The sequence below is a fragment of the Mustela erminea genome, chromosome 1 (assembly GCF_009829155.1).
Source record: "Mustela erminea isolate mMusErm1 chromosome 1, mMusErm1.Pri, whole genome shotgun sequence".
NCBI classification, from domain to species: Eukaryota; Metazoa; Chordata; class Mammalia; order Carnivora; family Mustelidae; genus Mustela; species Mustela erminea.
In genome coordinates, this window is record NC_045614.1 from 22,025,201 (window position 1) to 22,044,673 (window position 19,473).

The following is a 19,473-nucleotide window of genomic DNA, read 5'->3' on the forward strand; positions in this document are numbered from 1 at the left end:
ATCCCTCTTCCCCTCGGTAGCCCTTGCCCCTCTGGTGAGTTCTCTCCTCTCTTGGTTCCTACAACTTAATTCTGGTTCTCCTGCTCCTCCTGTCTACTCCTCTTCTTTTGACTTCTCCTGATTCTCTCAGGTTTGAGTTTCTCCAAGGTTCTGTACTTTGCTCCCTGCTTTTTAACCTCCTGCAACTTGCTCCTCTTTAAGCCTATCATTCATTCTATAGGCATTTAATGTGAGCCTGCATAGCACAAGGCTAGTGCCCTCCTCTGGAGGCTCAAACTGAACAAGACAAACAAAGTCCTTCCCCCATAGGGCTTACAGTTGAAGAGAGAGGTGATCATTAATCAATGAAGCATGCTAATGTGTTAACCTTGCCAACTGAGGTCAGTGTCACCAGCCCCAGGCCGGGCATCCAGGGTAGGTTGTCCCGAGCTACCATTCCTTGAACTGAAGTTTGCAGGAAAACTTTTTTCAGGTGAAGGGAGCACCATATGGTAAGGCTCAATGGACTTATTTTGTGACTTCATCTCTGCAGTTCAGGGTGAACTCAGCACCGGGCCAGCCCTGTCTACTTCAAGACCCCAAGCCCAGCAGCTGACATGGGCCTGGTGCACAGCAGGTGTGAATGGATGACTAAGGGGGGCTGACAAATGAATGAGTGAAAGAGCACCTGCCTATACAGATCAGAAAAAAAATCTGTGTGGCTGAAGTTGAGACCCAAGGGGGGCAGGCATGGCTGAGTGAGATGGAGGGGTCAGCAGGAGCCAGACCACTCAGGACCTGGAAATGTGTAAGACAGGGAAACATCTCAAGCAGATCAACCTTTTTTTTTTTTTTAAAGATTTTATTTATCTATTTAACAGAAAGAGATCACAAGTAGGCAGAGAGGGAGGCAGAGAGAGAGAGGAGGAAACAGGCTCTCCACGGAGCAGAGAGCCCGATGTGGGGCTCAATCCCAGGACCCTGGGATCATGACCTGAGCCGAAGGCAGAGGCTTTAACCCACTGAGCCACCCAGGCGCCCCACAGATCAACCTTTTTTAATGATGGCTCTGGCTGCCGCCGGAGAGCACACTGTAGGAGGAGGGTGGAGGTAGGGGGAGCAGCCATGTAGGTGAGAGATGAAGATGGCTTAGACTCAGTGGCGACTAGGGATTTGGAGAGAAGTGAATGGATTAGGAAGATATTTAGAAAGGGGTGAGGGGCAGGGAATCTAGGGGCATAAACCACGTAGAATGCCACCCACCTTTTCTGGTGTGGATGCCTGGATGGACGGTGGTGGTCCTCGCTGGGGTGGACAACAAGAAGAGAAGACCAGGCTTGGTGGTGGAGTGCAAGACGGGGAGAGAAAGTCATGAGTTCAGTTTGGCCGTATCAGATGGAGAAGCTCTAAGCAAATCAAGCCAGCATTTCTCTGTATGGGCGGAGCTCCGAGCCGGTCTGAGCTGTCCTCTGTCCTGAGTGCCATCCGTTTGCACCAGCAGCACAGCCCCCCTCTCAGGCCCTCAGGTGCGTGCGATCTTCCAAACCGCACCTGCTTTCTGTCCACCCATCCACCACCTTCCTCACCCACAGGGGGAGCAGCCTCTCCTCATCATCCCTGATGTGGAAGCAGTAATGGTATCCATCTCTTGGGGGTAGTTGGGAATAGTATCTGAGGTAGGACACAAAAGACGTCGAGAAGCTGGTCAGGCACTCGTCACTACCAGCTCTCCCCATACCCTCTCTCCTCCCCACAAGCCACACAAATGTAGTTCTTGAACCTTCTATGGGCCAAGTTTGGTGCTGCCCATCTCCCAACAGTCCAATCTCGATCTTCCCACACCCCTGCTCAAAAGATCTTTAGTGTTTTCCACCAAAGATGGGCCCCTTTCAGACTTCGGTGCCAGACTGACCCCAAACCACTTCCGAGCCTCCTGCGCCACTCTCTTCATCAGGTCCAGCTTCCAGGACGCAGGCAACCGCACCTTCCCCAAGCATGCTTCACACCCACCCACCCATTTTCCTCTTCCTGTCTAAGGGCTGCTCCATTTCCCAGGCTCCTCCTCTAGGAACCTTCCCCTAAGCCCTGTGGGAGTGAGCTCTGCCTCTTCCAGATTACTACAGCTCCTTCGTGCTGCTCTTAGTTTCTGACACCCCTGACCCTCGCTGAGCTTCTTTTGAGTCCTCTGGCTCTTTTTTCCCAATGCACCAGCTCACTGAACACAACAAGGTACTCGAGCTCATCACTGTGTCCTGGCGCCTGGCACCATGCCCAGCCCACCAAGGACTCCGTTGATACCCATGCAGCAAATCAACAGAACCTCAAAGGCAATTCCATGTTGATCCATCTCATCTTCCACGAAGGCCAGAAAACAGACCAGAAGGTCATTCCGGCCTGGGAATGATAAACGTTTTCCCAGAAGCTGTTCTGAGAGACAAAGTCCGAGACAAGCAAACAGAGATCAAAGTGGCCTCTGGGGCCCCCTCACCCCATCAGGGTCATGGCAGCCAGCACATCTCAACCAGGGCCATGGAGTGGATTGACCAGGGCCATATCTGCCCTGTGTGCTGTGGCTCATGGCAGACAAGGAGGGCTCGGGCAGAAAACTTAAGAAACTGAAAGTCCAAAAGAGGTCCCTGGGGTTTTCAACTCTGCGTCTCCTTTCTTGCTAATAAGGCAGAGGGCTTTTTTGTCATTACACGATAGGCTTGGGCTTTGGAGTCTGAAAGATCTGGGTTTGAAGACCTATCCTGTCACCTGCTGTGAGACCAATATCCCAGGGACACCACGAGGATAAAATGAGACAGCAAAGAGCTGAGATCGATGCGTAGCACATACTTAGCCCTCCATTATGAAAACACAGTATTCCCCTTTGCCTCCCCAGCCCTGCCCAGGAGGAGGAGCAATGAGGCTCATTTCTGTTCTTTCCAAATCCAGATGTGAAGGTCCAGAGGGATTAAGAAACTGTCCTAAAGCACGGGTCGCCCATTACACATCTCAGGGACTGGCCAGACGGCCTCTGGCAGAACCAGCCCAAGGGCTGGCACGGCTAGAGCCATGGGCGTGGGCGGACACTTGGTAAACTCTACCATCTTGCCACCCCGGCCAGACCATGACTGTGAAAAGGTTGCTGATGCTTGAAGAATTTTGAAAGTAACACCTAATGGACTTCAGAAGTCCACTTTGAACTGTGGCTTCTTGACGCATGTCACCATGTCCCTGGTGTTGCCTGTGCCAGACCAGGCTTTAGATGGGCCATCCGGGGCTTCGCCATTCCTGCCGGCAGAGAGCGGCTCTGTCCAAAGGGGCTCCGTCTGAGGCTGGTCAGGAGTTTACGCAGCTGGGAATCCCCCCCAAGGAGAACGATTTTACTGCTAAATTTTGATCCCCCTGATTGTGATATTTGCCTTCACCTTGTCTAATGTTTAATCCATGTTTATCCAGCACTTTATTGATTAACGGTCTGAGCGAAGGGACGAGGCAGCAGGAGCCTCGAGACCATGGACGGCACCATGGGGCTGCGGGCGCTACTGTGCCTATACCTGGCCTCTCTCCTCGTCCTGCAGGCCATGCCCACTCAGGGTTCACCCACAGGCAGGCCCAAAGTCAACAAGGTATGTGGGTAAACCCCTCAGGCCAGAAACAGGCCAGAATGGGCCCAGGAGGGACACAAGACCCTCACCCCAGGGCCCCGGGGCCACCCGCAGTCACCTTGACCACCACTGCCGGAGAGGTAATGTCCAAGCAGCGAGGGGGAGGTGAGGCCAAGGGGTAGAGGACCCAGACTGTGTCCCATTCCCACTCCTTAGCAGATAAGCTATGGTCCCCTACACGTTCCCACTTACCCTTGTCCCGGTTTTGTTTTACAGAAGCGACAGACTGTGGACACAGTGAGTGAGATTCTCTGCAAAGGGGTCTGTAGAGGGGCCATACTGCAGCCTGTTTTCCCCCCATCCTGCAGGGGGTGCCCTTCTATCAGCGCTCTGGGCAGAGGGACTCCATGTCCCAGACATGGGGGGCTTGCACGCCTCACTGCAGGGTCTCCGGCAGAGGATAGAGTGGGTCTTTCTGGGAGATCCGGTCTGTTCTTTGGGCGCCTGGCCTCTGAGCTGGGTGCTGATTCCCCATACAACACGGGAGTCCCTCCTGGTTCAGAGGCCCACCCTCCCTGTTCCCAGCCACAGCCCCCTCACTTCCACTCTAGGCCGTCGATGGCGTGACCATCCGGAGTTTGAAAGTCAACTGCAAAGTCACCTCTCGCTTCGCCCATTATGTCATCACCAGCCAAGTGGTCAACAATGCCGACGAAGCCAAGGAAGTGGCCTTCGAAGTGGAAATCCCCAAGACGGCCTTCATCAGTGACTTTGCCATGTGCGTGCCCTGCCTGACTTCCACGCCCAGAGCTGTCCATTCACCAGCCCCAAGCCATGGCTCCGGTGGCTGGACAGTGCCGACCTCCTCCTTCTTGCCGGCAAGACCATAGGCCAGCTCCAGCGCAGAGGGGATGGGCAAGCCACTTGTATCTGTTCTGGGCTCCCATCTTGGAGAGCAAAGTGGGGCCTCTGACAGTAGGTTTTCAGCATAGGGCTCAAACAGCAAAGGCCTGCACCCAAGATCTCCTGTTGGATCCCGTGGCCATGGCTGCCCCTCTCACTGCCATAGAAACCCCGAACCACTCCGTGGGCAGCGAGAGGTGGCAGGGGGTGCCTCCCACGAGCGCTCACCAGGACAGGGCCTTCTCCAGGGCTGGGTTGGGAGCCCCTCCGGTATGATGGACCTGAGTGGTTGGGGCCAGGGGCACTTCCCCTGAGGGCTTCTTCCTCCCTGTAGCACATCAGATGGAAACGCATTCATCGGGGATATAAAGGACAAAGCGTCCGCATGGAAGCAGTACCGGAAAGCTGCTGTCTCCGGAGAAAATGCCGGCCTTGTCAGGTGAGTTCTGGTGCCACCCTCCCCAGCAAGGACGGACCTGAGGGCTGTAAGGTGGCCTTGGCTGGGGAACAGCCCCAGGTTGATTAGAAGTGAGCAAACTACCTGAACTCAAATGCCAGTACAGGTGCACCAGACAGGGCTGGTGCCGACATGGCTACCTCCCAGACCAGCCTCTGGGAGAAGGGGACTCTGTCCTTGGGTCCTGACCTTGACCCTGAACACTCAGCTAAGACAAGGGTGAAGGGCTAGGAAAACCAGGAGTAGCATGAGTGGAAGAGAAATTGATTCTGAGGGCCACGCTTTAGGTGACAAGACCCACGTGTCACTCACCATTTGTCTCTCTGTTGTGGCCGATGGCCGTATGTCCAGGGCCTCGGGGAGAACAATGGAGCAATTCACCATCCACCTCACCATTGGGGCCCGGAGCAAGGCCACGTTTCGGCTGACCTACGAGGAGGTGCTGAAGAGGAAACTCAAGCAGTATGAAATTGTCATCAAAGTCAAACCCAAGCAGCTGGTGCATCATTTCGAGGTAGATTACAGGTGACCGTTTGCAGGGGAGCCGTCTGGGGAGCAGGGCTCCTTCCTCTCTCTCACCATGGCTCCGAGTCCTGGCTCAGGGCACACCATGTGCCATCCCAGGGCTGAGCACACAGAAGGAGACTGTCTTCCTTGGGTAGGTTCTAGTGGGCTCTTTGTGGGCAGAGAGCTACCAACGTCCTCTTCCTCTCTGAGCCTTGGTTTGCTCATCTGTTAACTGGGGCTTCCTGCAGGTCCCAGAGGTGCCACAAGGATCACGAGACATATTGAACGTCCCGGAAGCTGGTAGACCAGAAAGCCCCAGGCAGCCGAAGAGGCTGTGATTGTTGTTGGCAGCTCAGTAGCAGCCGAGTTCAGGGGCCCAGGCATGCACACCTTCATTTGGCCTCTATTTTTGGAGTGCCGATGACATGCTAGGCCCTGTGCTGAGGGCTAGGTGGGTACCACACACAGTGGGTAGCCAGGACACAGGTTGGCTCCTGACTGAGTCTTGATGGTGGCCTCAATGGAGCCTGGGGACTTTAATGACGCAGATCGACGTGGACATCTTTGAGCCTCAGGGGATCAGCAAGCTGGATGCCCAGGCCTCCTTCCTCCCCAAGGACCTGGAAAGCCAACTCATCAAGAAATCCTTCTCAGGGAAACAGGTGTGTGGGATGGCTGGGAGCGATGGTGGGCCTTTGGGACCTCTCAGCCAGGCTTAGCCTGGGAACCAGGCAGGGGCCGCAGGCTGCCCTAGTAAGGGACATAGGCGTTTTGTGGTTGGTGTACCCAGGGAACTCATAGCTCTCGTTCTCAGAGCACTTAACAAAAGCCTGCATGCCGAGGCTGGGGACAAGCCCACGCTGGTTTGCATGGTCTGGGGTGAGCCGCTGACTTGCTTGAGCCTCAGTTTCCTCTTTGCTGTGTCACACCCATGTGAAAGCATTCAGGGAAATACAGAGCACACGAAGGAATCTCAGATGCTGTCGCAGTTAGGATTGCAAGCTCCAGGTCTTTAGGAAACAGACCTCAGTTTGGGAAGGCCTTTGGTCTACCTCGCCACTTACCACTTGTCACAAACCTCCCGTTGGCAGAAACTCCTGAAGTCCCCTGCTTGCCCCTTCCCCAGGTCCTGGCGGAATGTGGCGTATGGGTGGGTGATACCCAGCCGGTGCCCTGCTTCTTAATTTGCCCTCAAATGGAGCCAGGAACGAACCCTCCAGGGAGGTGGGAACCTCCCTTTGGTAGTGACTCCATCATAACTTAAATGAAGGAAATGTTTCTTGCAGTTTGGAGCGGTTCTTTTTTAAGCAAAGTAGGACACCCAGAGTGTTAGCAAACATGCTTGCTTTTAGTAGGGGACCAAGGGGTGGGTCGGTGCCTTCCTAACCATCCTTTTCAAGTTTTGGAGGGGGTTTTTGATGAGTATATCTTAGTCTTATAACAAACAAATACATGAAAAGTAAAAATTAAAAAGCATTTAAAGAAAACGTAGAAAGTTACAAGTCTAGAAAAGTATTGAGTGGCTCAGTCAGTTAAATGTCTGCCTTTGGCTCAGGACATGATCCCAGGGTCCTGGGATCAAGCCCTGCGTTGGCATCCTTGTACAGTGGGAGCCTGCTTCTCCCCCTCCCTCTGCCTGCTGCTCCCTGTGCTTGTGCTCTCTCTCTTTCTCTATCTGTTAAATAAATAAACAAAATCTTTTTTTAAAAAGAGAGAGAGAGAAAAAGTATTGAGTAAGAATAAATGAAACAAGATGGGATTGGGAGGGAGACAAACCATAAGTGACTCTTAATCTCACAAAACAAACTGAGGGTTGCTGGGGGGAGGGGGGTTAGGAGAAGGGGGGTTGGGTTATGGACATTGGGGAGAATGTGTGCTTTGGTGAGTGCTGTGAAGTGTGTAAACCTGGCGATTCACAGACCTGTACCCCTGGGGATAAAAATATATGTATAAAAAATTAAAAATTAAAAGTTAAAAAAAAAACAAAAAAAAAACCTCATCCCTAATTCCCTGAGCACCGACACCAAGTCAGACCAGACCTTAGCTTCCAGCTTCCTCCCCGGGTCCTTCCTTCCAGCCTCTGCTCTTTGCCCACCAGAAGGAGGTGGTGGGGGATGGGGGCTCTGTTTTCCAGCACAGTGTCGTAGCCTTACTTTTTCACCCCACAGTTTTGGGTTAACTGATGTCTCTTGTTCTCATACTGCTATTATTTTGTGCCCAAAGTGGCGACACTTGTAGAAAAGCCCAATGATTCAGAAGCATATACGCAAAGAAACAGGTCTTCTCTCCTACTAGCTTATAGGCGTGTGCTCTCAGCAGGGGGAAGGGCCCGCCAGACTCATTTCTATGAGTCACACAACACACACACACACACAGACACACACACATGTGCGCATGCACGCTCTTTATGGTGTCTCTGCAAGCGTCCAGATCGCAGCCCCACGAAGCAGTAATGCCGCACGCCCTCCACCATTCCAGGGTCACGTCCTCTTCCGCCCGACTGTGGGTCAGCAGCAGTCCTGCCCCACGTGCTCCACGTCCATGCTGAATGGGGACTTCAAGGTGACCTACGATGTCAATCGAGACCAACTGTGCGACCTCCTGGTGAGCCTGAAGTTTCCGGCCCTGAGACTCAGAGACCAGGCGGGGGCGCTTGTGACAAGAGCTTCACTTGTCCCCTCGTGTTCCAGGTTGCCAACAACCATTTTGCCCACTTCTTTGCTCCCCAAAACCTGACGAACCTGAAGAAGAACGTGGTTTTTGTGATCGACATCAGCACCTCCATGGAAGGCCAGAAACTGAAACAGGTGAATGGTGGCTTGAAGCAGTTTCCCCAGCAGCAGCTTTTCCAGCCCCAGCACTCAGCCCATGCTGGTGCTGTCGCCAGAGCCTGGGCTGGGGATTTCTGCTCCTGATCAGAGGCGGGGTGATTTGACAGGAAATCCCAGCAGTCAGGGGCTCGGGCATCAGCCACGTCCTCATTGTACCTCCATGACGGGAGGAGCCCCTGCTCCTCAGTAGTACAGTGGGATGCCCACAGGCTCGTGGGTCTAGTGATGGGAGGATACACTGAACGTGCCAGGGCAATCATGGCTATCCCCAGGGAGGTGTCTGGCAGCAGGGACAGCCCACTGCCCATAGTGCTCTGAGAGCCACAGCTCCACTGGCAGAGTTTTAGAAATTCTTTCTTGATTCTGCCCCCTTCGAGCTTCCGGTCGTTTCTTCTCCCCACACGGGGTCCCCCCGCCTTCTCTGTCTGCTCATCCACGCCCGGAGGACAGACCTCTCCTGGCACCACCTGGCTGTCCTGCCCGTCCCTTCCCGTTTGTCCACTGTGTCCCTCTGCCCTGTGGATCTCTCAAATGCATACCTGGAATTGACAGGGGACACTCTCATGGAGCCATGTCCCTCCACCGACTGTCCTGTCATTACAGACCAAGGAAGCGCTCCTTAAAATCCTGGGGGACATGCGGCCAGGGGACTATTTCGACCTGGTCCTCTTTGGGTCTGAAGTGCAATCATGGAAGGGCTCACTGGTGCCGGCTTCCCCAGCCAATCTGCAAGCAGCTCAAGAATTTGTGCGGCGCTTCTACCTGGCTGGGGGTAAGTGCAGGGGTCTTGAGTCACTCTGGAGTCCCCCCTGTCCCCTTGGAATGAGGGCATACACTGGCCTGCTTTCCTTCCTTTGCAGCCACAAACCTGAATGGAGGTTTGCTCCGGGGAATCGAGATCTTGAACCAAGCTCACAGGAGCCTCCCCGAACTCAGCAACCATGCCTCAGTCCTCATCATGCTGACAGATGGCGAGCCCACAGAGGGTAAGCACCTCAAGGCCCGTGTTGGGAGGCGGTGATCTCTTCGTTACGGAAGGCGTTCAAGCTGTGCTTGGAAATCCCGCTACTGGAGATGTTGTAGGGGGTGAAGAACGGCTCCAGGAGAAGTCAAACCCTGATCTAAAGACAGAGTTCCGCCCATAAAGTCTGCAGGACTTACAAGGCATATTTCTCTGCTGAGCTGGGCGATTGGGGGAAGTACCCGTATGACACAGGGTTAAGCAGATCCCAGGACAACAGGCAGAATTCCCAGGTTGAGTTTAACGAACTAGGTATTCAGCACCGACTGTGTGCCAAGCATGGGACTGGGGACCAAGAAGAGACACTGAGAGAACAGGCTTCTCCTCTGTCCTCAAGAGAGCACAGGATCCACTGGGGTGGCAGACCCAGGAGCAGCTGTTCTGTTGAGGGCCTTGAAAGAACACGGTGTCAGGAGGCTATAGGATTAAGGACATCTGGCCCAGGCAGGGTCCCAGTGAAGCTGCCTGGAGGAGGTGGCCTGTGAGCTCAGGCTGGGAGGAGGAGAAGGGAAGCAGGAAGGAAGGTCTGGCAGAGGGAGCAGCTTGACAAAAACCAAAACCAAAACCAAAACCAAGTATGTACAATGGCAGGGCCGGACTGAGAACATCAGGCAGGTGCAGACTAGGTAGAACAAGGGTGGGAAGGGTGGCAGGGTCTGGGAGGCCATGACAATGACCTCTGGGGGAGGGTGGTTAGAGCAGATTCTGGTCTGCTTATGATGGATCCATATAGATGGGCATGTTCCTGAGGGCCATCAGGAGCTATCGTAGTCACCCACAGAGCCTGTGGAAGACACTGCCTCAAGATGCTGGTGGGGACAGGAGAGAGGTGGGGGTGTGAGATAGGTTTGAGGGTGCCCCAAAGGCCCCTTGTGCCCTACGTGCCTGTGAGTCCGTATCCCGGCTCTGCCTGCGTGTGTGTGGCTGCAGGAGTGACGGACCATTCCCAAATCCTCAAGAACGTCCGCAACGCCATCCGGGGCAAGTTCCCGCTCTACAACTTGGGCTTTGGCCGCAACTTGGACTTCAACTTCCTGGAGGTCATGTCCATGGAGAACAACGGACGGGCCCAGAGAATTTATGAGGACCATGACGCCACCCAGCAGCTGCAGGTCTCCTCCTTCCCCTTCGCCCCACAACGTACCACCAACGGTGGGCCACGGCCCACATTGCCACAGCTGCCCGGCCTTGGCGGCCTTTTGCCCAACCACCCAGAGGAGCAGATAAAGCTCTAGAATGTGGTTTGAATCAGCTGTAGGACCTGAAGCTGGTTCCTTAACCCCTATGAGCCTGCAATTCTGTCTGCAGAACAGGGATCCCAACACCCCACCTGGTGAGCGGGTTTCCCCATGGGGTGCCCAGGGTGGCCCATCAGCTCTGAGGTCGTGCCCCACCTCTGCCCGCAGGGTTTCTACGACCAGGTAGCCAACCCCCTCCTGGTGGACGTGGAGCTGCTTTACCCCCAGGACACCGTCTCAGCCGTGACCCAGCAGCGCCATAAACAGTACTACGAAGGCTCGGAGATCATGGTGGCGGGACGCATTGCTGACAACAAACTGGGCAGTTTCAAGGCTGACGTGCTGGCCCATGGGGTAAACAGTGGGCTACGGACTGGGGAGAGGTCAGGCAGCACTCAGAGGTTCCAAACCACACCTGTTCTCCACCCTATTCCCCCTACCCCAGGCACCACACCACCCCCTTCTCCCCAAGGCCTGAACATTCCCACATGCAAGCAGCCCGCGGACGGGCTGCAGTGGAACCAAAATGGCCTTGATTAGGTGTAGTGCCTTGATCTAATCATCACCTGTTACTCCTTATATCATTTCCCCCCAGGCATGAGAGAGCAAGAGGCTAGCCTTTTCCGGAACACTTCCTGTGCACCCAGCTTTGTGCCACAGTGCCGTGTGTGCCTGTGTGTGTGTGTGTGTATGCGCGCGTGTACACGCGTGTGTGCGCACACACACCACCGGTGGGGGGGCGGAGGTTGTCTTACAGACGCGTGAGGCCCAGACCCTGACCGCAGGGTGTGGATTCACACCTCACTGTGCGGTCGAGGGTTCAGAATCAGGACTCTGAGTCAGAAAAGCGGAGCTGCATCCTGGCTCCCTCTCACCAGCTGGGTGACCTTGAGCGAACAGGTCCAGCTCTCCGGGCCTCAGTTTCCCTCTCTGTAGTCCAGGGGAATACCGTCCTGGAGAGCTGGGTGGAAAGAATGAAAGAATCCCTGCACTGTTTGCGTGGGGCCCAGTGCACAGGATACCCTCAGTGAGGGAATCCCAGCTACCACGGCTTGGAAGAGAGAAGCATTTGTGTGTGGGGACGTGGTGGGCCTTAGGAGGAGTGGAATGTGGTGGAAATAGCTAGCTGCTTGCTGGCAGGCCCCAGAGAGAGTGACTTGAGGAGGGAAGGGCCTGCCCCTCCCTTCCCTGGGATCCCCAGAGCCGAGGCCAGCTCGCCCGGCTCTGAGAGTGCTCAGCAAACGTTTGTGGGATCAAGGGCAGAGTGAGGTGGAAGAGAGCAGGCTCAGGCCGGGCGGGTGCGGGGGACAGAGCACAGAGACCGGGCACAGTGGGGCCCCTGGAAGGCCGGAGCGGCGTCCCCGGCCAGCGGTTGTGCTCCTCCACGGTGCTCAGCCCCCCACCCCATCGCGACCCTCAGGAGGGCCAAGAGTTCAAGACGACCTGTCTGGTGGATGAGGAGGAGATGAAGAGACTGCTCCAGGAGCGCGGCCACATGCTGGAGAACCACGTCGAACGCCTCTGGGCCTACCTCACCATCCAGGAGCTGCTGGCCAAGCGGTAGGACCCGTGCGGTGCGGGGTGGACACTGGGGCCTCTGGACCAGTGGGGTGAACAGAGAAGGCACACTCCTGGGCCTCTGAGGCTGGGAGCAGGTCAGACAGACCGGGCTTCGGCTTTGCTCACCGGGTTAACATCAACTGGTTAGTCAACAGTGTGGGTGGGACACGGTTTGCCCCCGCCTCACGGGAAGCTGCCCTCTCCGTGGGGCCATGGTGTCCACACACGCTCGGGTCATCCCCACAACCTGCAGGCCAGTTTCCTTGTTATCTCCATTTCACAGATGAGCACGCTGAGCTCCAGAGGAGCTAGACCACTCGCCCAGAATCACACAGCGGATCCATTCCCTGTGTCTTTCTGAGGCACGTCCCCCAGCCCTGCCGCATCTCCAGGTTTTCCTGGTGTGGGGGCTTTAAATCAAGAGGCCCTGGGAGGCAGCCGCGGGACAGGCGCCCTGCAGGTGCCCCACACATGTTTGCTGAATGAGTGAATGAGTGAACCAATGAGCAAAAAAAAAAAAAAAGGGCCAGGCAGCGCGAGTCTGCTGTTGTCCAGGCTGCGGGGCTTGGAGCGGGTCTGTGTGTCTCTCAGGATGAAGTTAGAGGGGAAGGAGAAGGCCGACGTGACAGCCAAGGCCCTGCAGATGTCGCTGGCTTACCAGTTCGTGACCCCGCTGACCTCCATGACCATCAGGGGCATGACCGACGAGGACGGCCTGGAGCCCATCATTGACAAGCCCCCCGAGGGTATGTGCTCTGCCGCGGGGAGCGCTGTGGGTCCGGGGAGGCTTCTGAGGGTCGAAAACCTCCTGGGCTTTCATTCTCTTCCCTTTCTCTTCCTTCCAGATTCTCTGCCGTTGGGTGAGTTTCAAAAACATGTTGGTTTTCAGAAGGGGTTTCCGGTGGCCGGCCAAGCAGCTCGTGCTCCAGCCCCCAGGCACGGGCTCCCTGCCCCGCGTCCCCTCTCCCCTTCACCACAAGCTAGCGGCTGCCCCTTTGTGCCTGGGGAGCCCTTGCGCAGCTTCCATCCGGGCCTCTGTGAGCCTGTGTCTGCCGCGGGGGCCCGGATGGGGGGCAGGGAGCCCAGGGGAGGAGGGTTCGCTGAGGACTGATTGGCCTCTGGGCCCAGACTGGTGAACGAGGTGTGTGCCTCTCAGGTGGGGTGGTGAGGGTGACGCCGTCCTCTGTCATTGTCCTCTACAGAGATGCTGGGACACAGAAAGAGTAAGTGACCGCATCCCGCCGACATACGTCTCTACTTCTCTCCTCCCCACGTGCAGTCCCTCAGGCTGTGTGCCCCTACTTGCCTGAGGAGGAAATGACAGACAGCCGAAGGCTTCCTCACTGCCTTCCACTGGGTCCCTCAGAATGGCCCCCTGCCTGGGCCTGGTGACCTCTTGTGCCACTGGCTCCACTAGGTCCCCATGGAAGGAGAGAGACTGGGAGTCAGCACACCTGGAGGCATCAGGGACTCGGGGGCCACTCCCGCCCTGTGGCTTCAGGCCTGCTGCCTGGGTGGCGGGGCCTGGGAAGAGGAGCCAGCAGCCCGAGGAAAGCAGAGTACCGTCCTCCTAAATGCCATTCACTCTCCAGCGTTCGTGCTGTCGGCTTTGCAGCCTTCCCCGACTCGATCCAGTTCCAACTTTCAGCAGTTGCCAAATCAAGTGACTGGAGGTGAGTCCTGGGGAGGGTCTGAGGGACACCCCTGTCTTGCTCTCCCAGCGGGCCCCAGCCCACCTGCCCAATGCCCCATCTAACGGACTCCCTGCTCTGCCCCCAGTGGACACTGATCCCCACTTCCTCATCCACGTGCCTCAGAAAAAGGATACTCTGTGCTTCAATATCAACGAGGAGCCCGGTGTGGTCCTCAGCCTGGTGCAGGACCCAGACACAGGTATGGGGGACATTACTCCTTCTGTCAGACAGGGTGGCTTAGCGCCCGGACCCCTCCACCCTCAGTGTGCAGCCGCGGACAAGACAGTGGCTGTGGCCTCCACATCCCACAGACTGTGTCCCGCAGTCCCCTGCCTGGGCTCAATCTGCCTCCTTCTCTCGCATCTGCCTGCCTGAGCCCTAGATGACACCTGCTTCATGGACATGGAACCCACGCAGGCACATAGGACCCTATGCTTAGGAGGGCCCACGCACAGTTTAATACTCTGCTCTAGCTGTCTTGAAATTCTTTTTTTTTAAAATTTTATTTATTTATTTGACAGACAGAGATCACAAGTAGACAGAGAGGCAGGCAAAGAGAGAGAGGAGGAAGCAGGCTTCCCGCTGAGCAGAGAGGCCGATGTGGGGCTCGATCCCAGGACCCTAGGAACATGACCAGAGCTGAATGCAGAGGCTTTAACCCACTGAGCCACCCAGGCACCCCTGTCTTGAAATTCTTAATATTTTTTGAACAAGGAGCCCCTCGCATTTTGTACCTAGTTCTGCAAGTTACGTAGTGATCCTGTCCTGCCTCCTGGCTGGAGCCTCAGAGTGCATCCTCTAGCAGAGCTCAGGCGGTGGGAATGACTCCCTGTCCGTCTGTGGGGCCACTCTCTCTCCCTCCCTCTGGTCAGGCCATCTGCAAGGGTTTGCTGAGCACTTCCTATAGCCTACAGGTGCAGGAGGGGCTCAGCCAAAGTCCTTGTTCTTGTGCAGCTTAGTGAAGAGAGACAGGTGAACAAATTCTCAGATGACAGTTTCAGAACATGCTGTGTTGGGGTCGTGAGGACAAGGAGGGAGCTTTGGGAACTGCTCAGGTCATAGGGGGCCTCTGGGACCTGCTCCTGAGTCAGGGATTAGGGCCACAGAGGAAGAACAGACACAAGTTCTGTCCTCAGGGAGGCAGGATCTCCAGCATGTCCCAGAAGCAAGGACTAAGTACCAGGTAGTTAGTGTGGTGGGAGGAGAGGGGCGGGGAGAGGTGCTGTGTGGCCTCCGCTAACCCCTTGGGAGGTGAGCCCCTCGAAGCCAGTGTGGCACAGGTGGAGTGCGGGTGTCTCCCAGGAAGGAGGCGTGGCGTGAGCAAAGGCAGGGTGGCAGGCGTCTAGCGAGAGCTGGGCCCTCCCTGACCCGGATGGCGCCTTACACCACTGCAGGCTTCTCGGTGAATGGGCAGCTCATTGGCAACAAAGCCAGCAGCCCAGGGCAGCAAGAGGGCACCTACTTCGGACGGCTGGGGATCGCGAACCCTGCGACTGGCTTTCAGCTGGAAGTGACTCCTCACAACATTACACTGAACCCTGGCTCGGGTGGACCCATGTTCTCCTGGAGGGACCAGGCTTCGCTGCGGCAACACGAGTAACCAGGCTGGGGCCAGGGCCTGGGTAGGGGGGCCAGAGTAGGTGGGGGGAGGGACAAGACAGGAAGCCCCAGAGCCAGCTCAGGTGCCTGAGCTTGCCAGGCCCTTGGCCCCTGAGTCAAGTCAATGAATGACAATCACGTGACCTCCGTGTGGGCTGGGCAGACATGTGGGACCCTGTGGACAATCCTGTCCATTTCCCTCCATTTCCGGACCTGTGCTCCAGGCCCAGCTTCCTGCATGCCTAGGCTTCCATGGCGCTCTTGTCCTGCAGTCCGTTCCCATCGCCACCGAACCAAGCCAACTCACCTCTTGGGCCCAGCACAAAGGCCACCTATTCCCTGAAACATCACCTCGTCTCTTCTCTGCTGAACTCCAGAGTTCACTGGGCTTCTCTTTCAGCACCTGTCTTAACGTGCCTTGTGTCGTGCTTGTTCTTTCTTCCACTCATTCATCCACCAAACTCTGCCAAGGGCCAGAGCCGATGCTCAGCAGCAGAGCTATAGGAGGACGTGGGCAGAGTCCAGTGTGGAGGACACAGACGATCAGTGGCAGGCAAAGAACACAGACTTTGATGTTAGACAGGCTGGAGTCCAAGTCCTGGCTTTACTGCTTACCAGCTGTGTGACCCTGGGCAAATTCCTTACCCTCTCTGAGCCTCACAGGATCTGAGTGAGAAATGCATGATGCAGCTTGTGTGGAGGGCTTGGCACAGGGCCTAGCACACTATAAGCCCTGCCCACCCCCCCGCATAGCAGCATGTGAGAAAGAGATTGTAGCAGGTAACACCCCTCCATCGGGGAGTGAGGGGGTAGGGGAACTCACGAGAGCTGGATCCAGGAGGATGAGGGCAACTGAATGGAGAGGGGTGCCATCTAGCTGCACCTGCCCTCATGGCCGCCCGGCCCTGCAGGGTGGTAGTGACCATCAACAGGAGGAGGAACCTCGTGGTGTCTGTGGAAGATGGGGGCACTTTTGAGGTCGTCCTGCACCGGGTGTGGAAGGGGAGTGCCGTCCACCAGGACTTCCTGGGCTTCTATGTGCTGGATAGCCACCGGATGTCAGCACGGACACACGGGCTGCTGGGTATGACCGGCCCGGCAGGCTGAGCTGGGGGTGCGCGGCAGCAGCCTGGGGCTTGCCATGGGTCGGACTTGCAGCTGAGCACCAGAGCAGGTTCTCCTGCACCTTGGCCATCGAGGCTCGGAGCTCCAAAGAGGGCTTGTCCCGGTGAAGGTCTTGTCCCTCAGAAAGCCTGTGATCAAACACAAGGGGAAACCAAAGCTTCAGTGGGCCTGGGGGTGAACAGGGAGAGGTCCGATTCACAGAACAGGTGAACTAAAGGTGGCTCTTGATGCCAAAACGTATGAGACATAGTCACACCCTCAAGAAAAAAACATTGCAGCAGCTCTCTGACCCTCCAGTGTGCACCTGCTGCATACGAGGGCCCCTGTGGTAACTGCTGCTCCAATGTGCCTTTCCAGGACAATTCTTCCACCCCTTGGATTATAAAGTGTCTGACCCCCACCCAGGCTCCGACCCCACAAAGACAGATGCCACCATGGTGGTAAAGAGCCACCAGCTGACCGTCACCAGGTAAGCAGGCTGCTCTCCCAGTACCTCGGCCCTCAGCATCCCCATCATCGGTTGGGGCTCCAGATGTCACAGGTGGATGGGCTTCTGGGGGTGGGGGTGCAGCCCTGCTGCCTCCAAAAGGTAACCCTAGCTCTTTGTATCTCCTCAGGGGCTTGCAAAAAGACTACAGCAAGGACCCCCGGCATGGGACTGAGGTGACCTGCTGGTTCGTCCACAACAACGGGGCAGGGCTCATCGACGGTGTTTACACGGACTATATCGTCCCTGACATCTTCTGACCCCCCTGCCAGCACCCCTGTCCTTTCTTAGGACCGTCGCAGCGGAGGACAGCATCTGACCTGCTTCCCGTGTCACACCTCCCTGGTCAAGCTGACCCACTGTGACAAAGTCCCCATGATTTTCATTAAAGAGAGGCTATGTCTAACCCGGGCTGGCTGCTTTTTGGGAAGGAGGGTGGCCGGGAGGCCACCCGAGATACTGCCTCTCATAGGGCTGGGGTCACAGCTGACCTGGAGGCCACGAGGGAGCCTCCACCAACTCGGCCCCACCCCACCCTGTCCACGGCAGCTGCCCAACCCCAAGCCAGAGGAGTGCCTGGAGTGCCTCCTGAACCCAGCTCCCCTCCCAGGACACTGGCAGCTTCTACGGGCACTGTTCTGTGTCTTTATGGGATTAACCAAGTGTACGTTCCCACTGATACTTGTTTCAGGCCGATTTACAGCTGAAAAAGCAAAGGTTCGGTGATTTGTCCAAAATCACTCATAAATGCCAGAGCTGGGATTTGAACCCAGGCTGTCTGGTGTCAGCGGTGTCAGCATCTGTGTGCTTAACCCCCCATGTGGATCCTCTCATCAGGCTGGGCAGCGGATCCCAGCCTGCTGGGATTTGGTTCTAGATATTCCAAAGCATCACTTAAAATGAGCATATGAAAGGAGCATATGAGATCGATGGGGATCTGGAGTCCCAGAGAAGCCCTGCTGGGAGCTGGACGCTACAGCCGGTGGGCAGAGGGTCTCCGCAGGCCTTCCCCCAAGCCCCATTTCCAGCTGTGGGTTTGCAATTCTAGCTGGGGGAGCCAGGATATTTCCCAAATGCAGAGACGACCACCCCCTAGAAGCGCTGATTTCAGGGAGATAGCAACCGTGGCCCACGGGCTTCTCATGCTGAGGCCTGGAATGATCCCTGCGGGGCTCCTTCCCTGGGCTCCCCCTCGGGGCCCTGTTGAAGTGCAGTGACACAGGATGCAGGGAGATGAAGCTGTCTGTACCTCCAGGAGCCTCTGGGCCCTCGGGTGGAGGTTGGTGGGTCTCTCCTTTCCGAAGGTATCTACTTTTTCTCTGCTGGCTTTCCATCCAGTTCCCACGGCAATGGAGGTCCACGAGGCCCCACATCAATCACACAAATGCTGAGCTCCAGGGCTGCCCCAGGTCTAGGGAACACAGAGCCCTTGGGGGCAGGCGGGGGGTGGCCAACGGTGTTTCAGAGACCAAGTGCCTTCGAGAGCCTCCAGGGCTTCTCAAGGGAGAAGCAGCCAGACGGCTGGTCACCGGCCCGAAGAAAGCCTTCCTGAAGAGTGGAAAAGCAGTGAGCCCGAAGAGCTCTTGGACTCCATCTAATTCTCAAACTCTGCGTGTGACTCTGGGTCTCTCCAAGTGCCCAGCTGTCCCCTCCAGTGCCTACTGAGCTGCCTCGGAAGTCCTCCGAGGGCTGGGGAAGCTCTGTAGTTGACCGCAGGGCCCCAAGCAACCATTGGACAATGCTGGTCGGACAACTGTTCTGCCACAGTCCCCCGTCACCCCGTGGTCGGTGACCATGGGTACTCAAAAGGGCCACATGAACAAGCTGTCGTGGGAGCCAGGAACCTGGTGGCCGGGCTGCAGGGCTGGGTGGCGCAGCTCTGAGAGGGGACTTCTCTCTGCTCCCGGGGGTCAGCAGTGGGGCGCGGGTCCCCGTCAGGCCCTGAGCAGGGCTCCAGCTGGCCACGGGACCGTATAAGGATTCTGGAGGCCCGGGGAACACGGGGACCCCAGCTGGCCTGCCACATGGGCGGTGGCCCTTCTGTGTTGCTTCATTTGGTCCCACATCCTCCTGTCGAGTCAGCAACTCTCTGTCATTGCTTCTGTGGCTCCTGTCACTGCCAACCACGGAACCCTTCTTCCTTGTGGCTTCTGCTCCCTCATGGAGTCATCTTTCCGCCTTCTCGCTCTCTCTCTGCTCCTAGCAGTCAACTCTCTCTGTACAAGTCATGGTTGGGTGCGGAGCTTTTGGCCAAGCCCACAGGACACCATCACGTAGCTCAGGCAGCCTCCTCAACACCATTCAGCGGCCGCCCCGTGGGAGTGTCCCTGGGCCACTTTTCTCAAAAGAGCCTGTGTGTGTCCAGCCCATGGCCACCACTCTGGAAGGTCTGGGGGCAGGCAGGGCCCTGGGGTAGCCCAGGAGAGGCCTGGGCTCTGCCTCTGAAGCTACCATTGTCCCGGAAGCCAGAGCTCCAGCC

The 19,473-nt window shown here is 56.6% G+C and overlaps 1 protein-coding gene across 1 annotated transcript; it reads left to right on the forward strand.

Moving 5' to 3' along the window:
* Positions 1-3,441: 3,441 nt before the first annotated feature.
* ITIH1 (inter-alpha-trypsin inhibitor heavy chain 1) lies at positions 3,442-17,400 on the forward strand. Its single transcript, XM_032321915.1, has 22 exons — positions 3,442-3,593; positions 3,849-3,869; positions 4,184-4,350; positions 4,810-4,914; positions 5,284-5,446; positions 5,988-6,101; positions 7,918-8,043; positions 8,130-8,246; positions 8,874-9,042; positions 9,131-9,256; positions 10,222-10,403; positions 10,698-10,883; positions 11,950-12,089; positions 12,681-12,835; positions 12,935-12,949; positions 13,292-13,312; positions 13,682-13,762; positions 13,869-13,982; positions 15,178-15,379; positions 16,294-16,466; positions 16,865-16,976; positions 17,125-17,400. The coding sequence occupies exons 1-22, from the start codon at positions 3,480-3,482 to the stop codon at positions 17,252-17,254; spliced, it is 2,733 nt and encodes a 910-aa protein (XP_032177806.1). The 5' UTR covers positions 3,442-3,479; the 3' UTR covers positions 17,255-17,400.
* Positions 17,401-19,473: the final 2,073 nt, after the last annotated feature.

What these genes read in the sequence shown, in the direction of transcription:
- ITIH1 (XM_032321915.1), top strand. Translation starts at nt 3,480, where the DNA reads ATGGACGGCACCATGGGGCTGCGGGCGCTACTGTGCCTATACCTGGCC. An exon ending in TTCATCAGTGACTTTGCCAT is followed by an intron (nt 4,351 to 4,809) that starts GTGCGTGCCCTG and finishes TCCTCCCTGTAG; the next exon opens with CACATCAGATGGAAACGCAT. An exon ending in AGATGGCGAGCCCACAGAGG is followed by an intron (nt 9,257 to 10,221) that starts GTAAGCACCTCA and finishes GTGTGGCTGCAG; the next exon opens with GAGTGACGGACCATTCCCAA.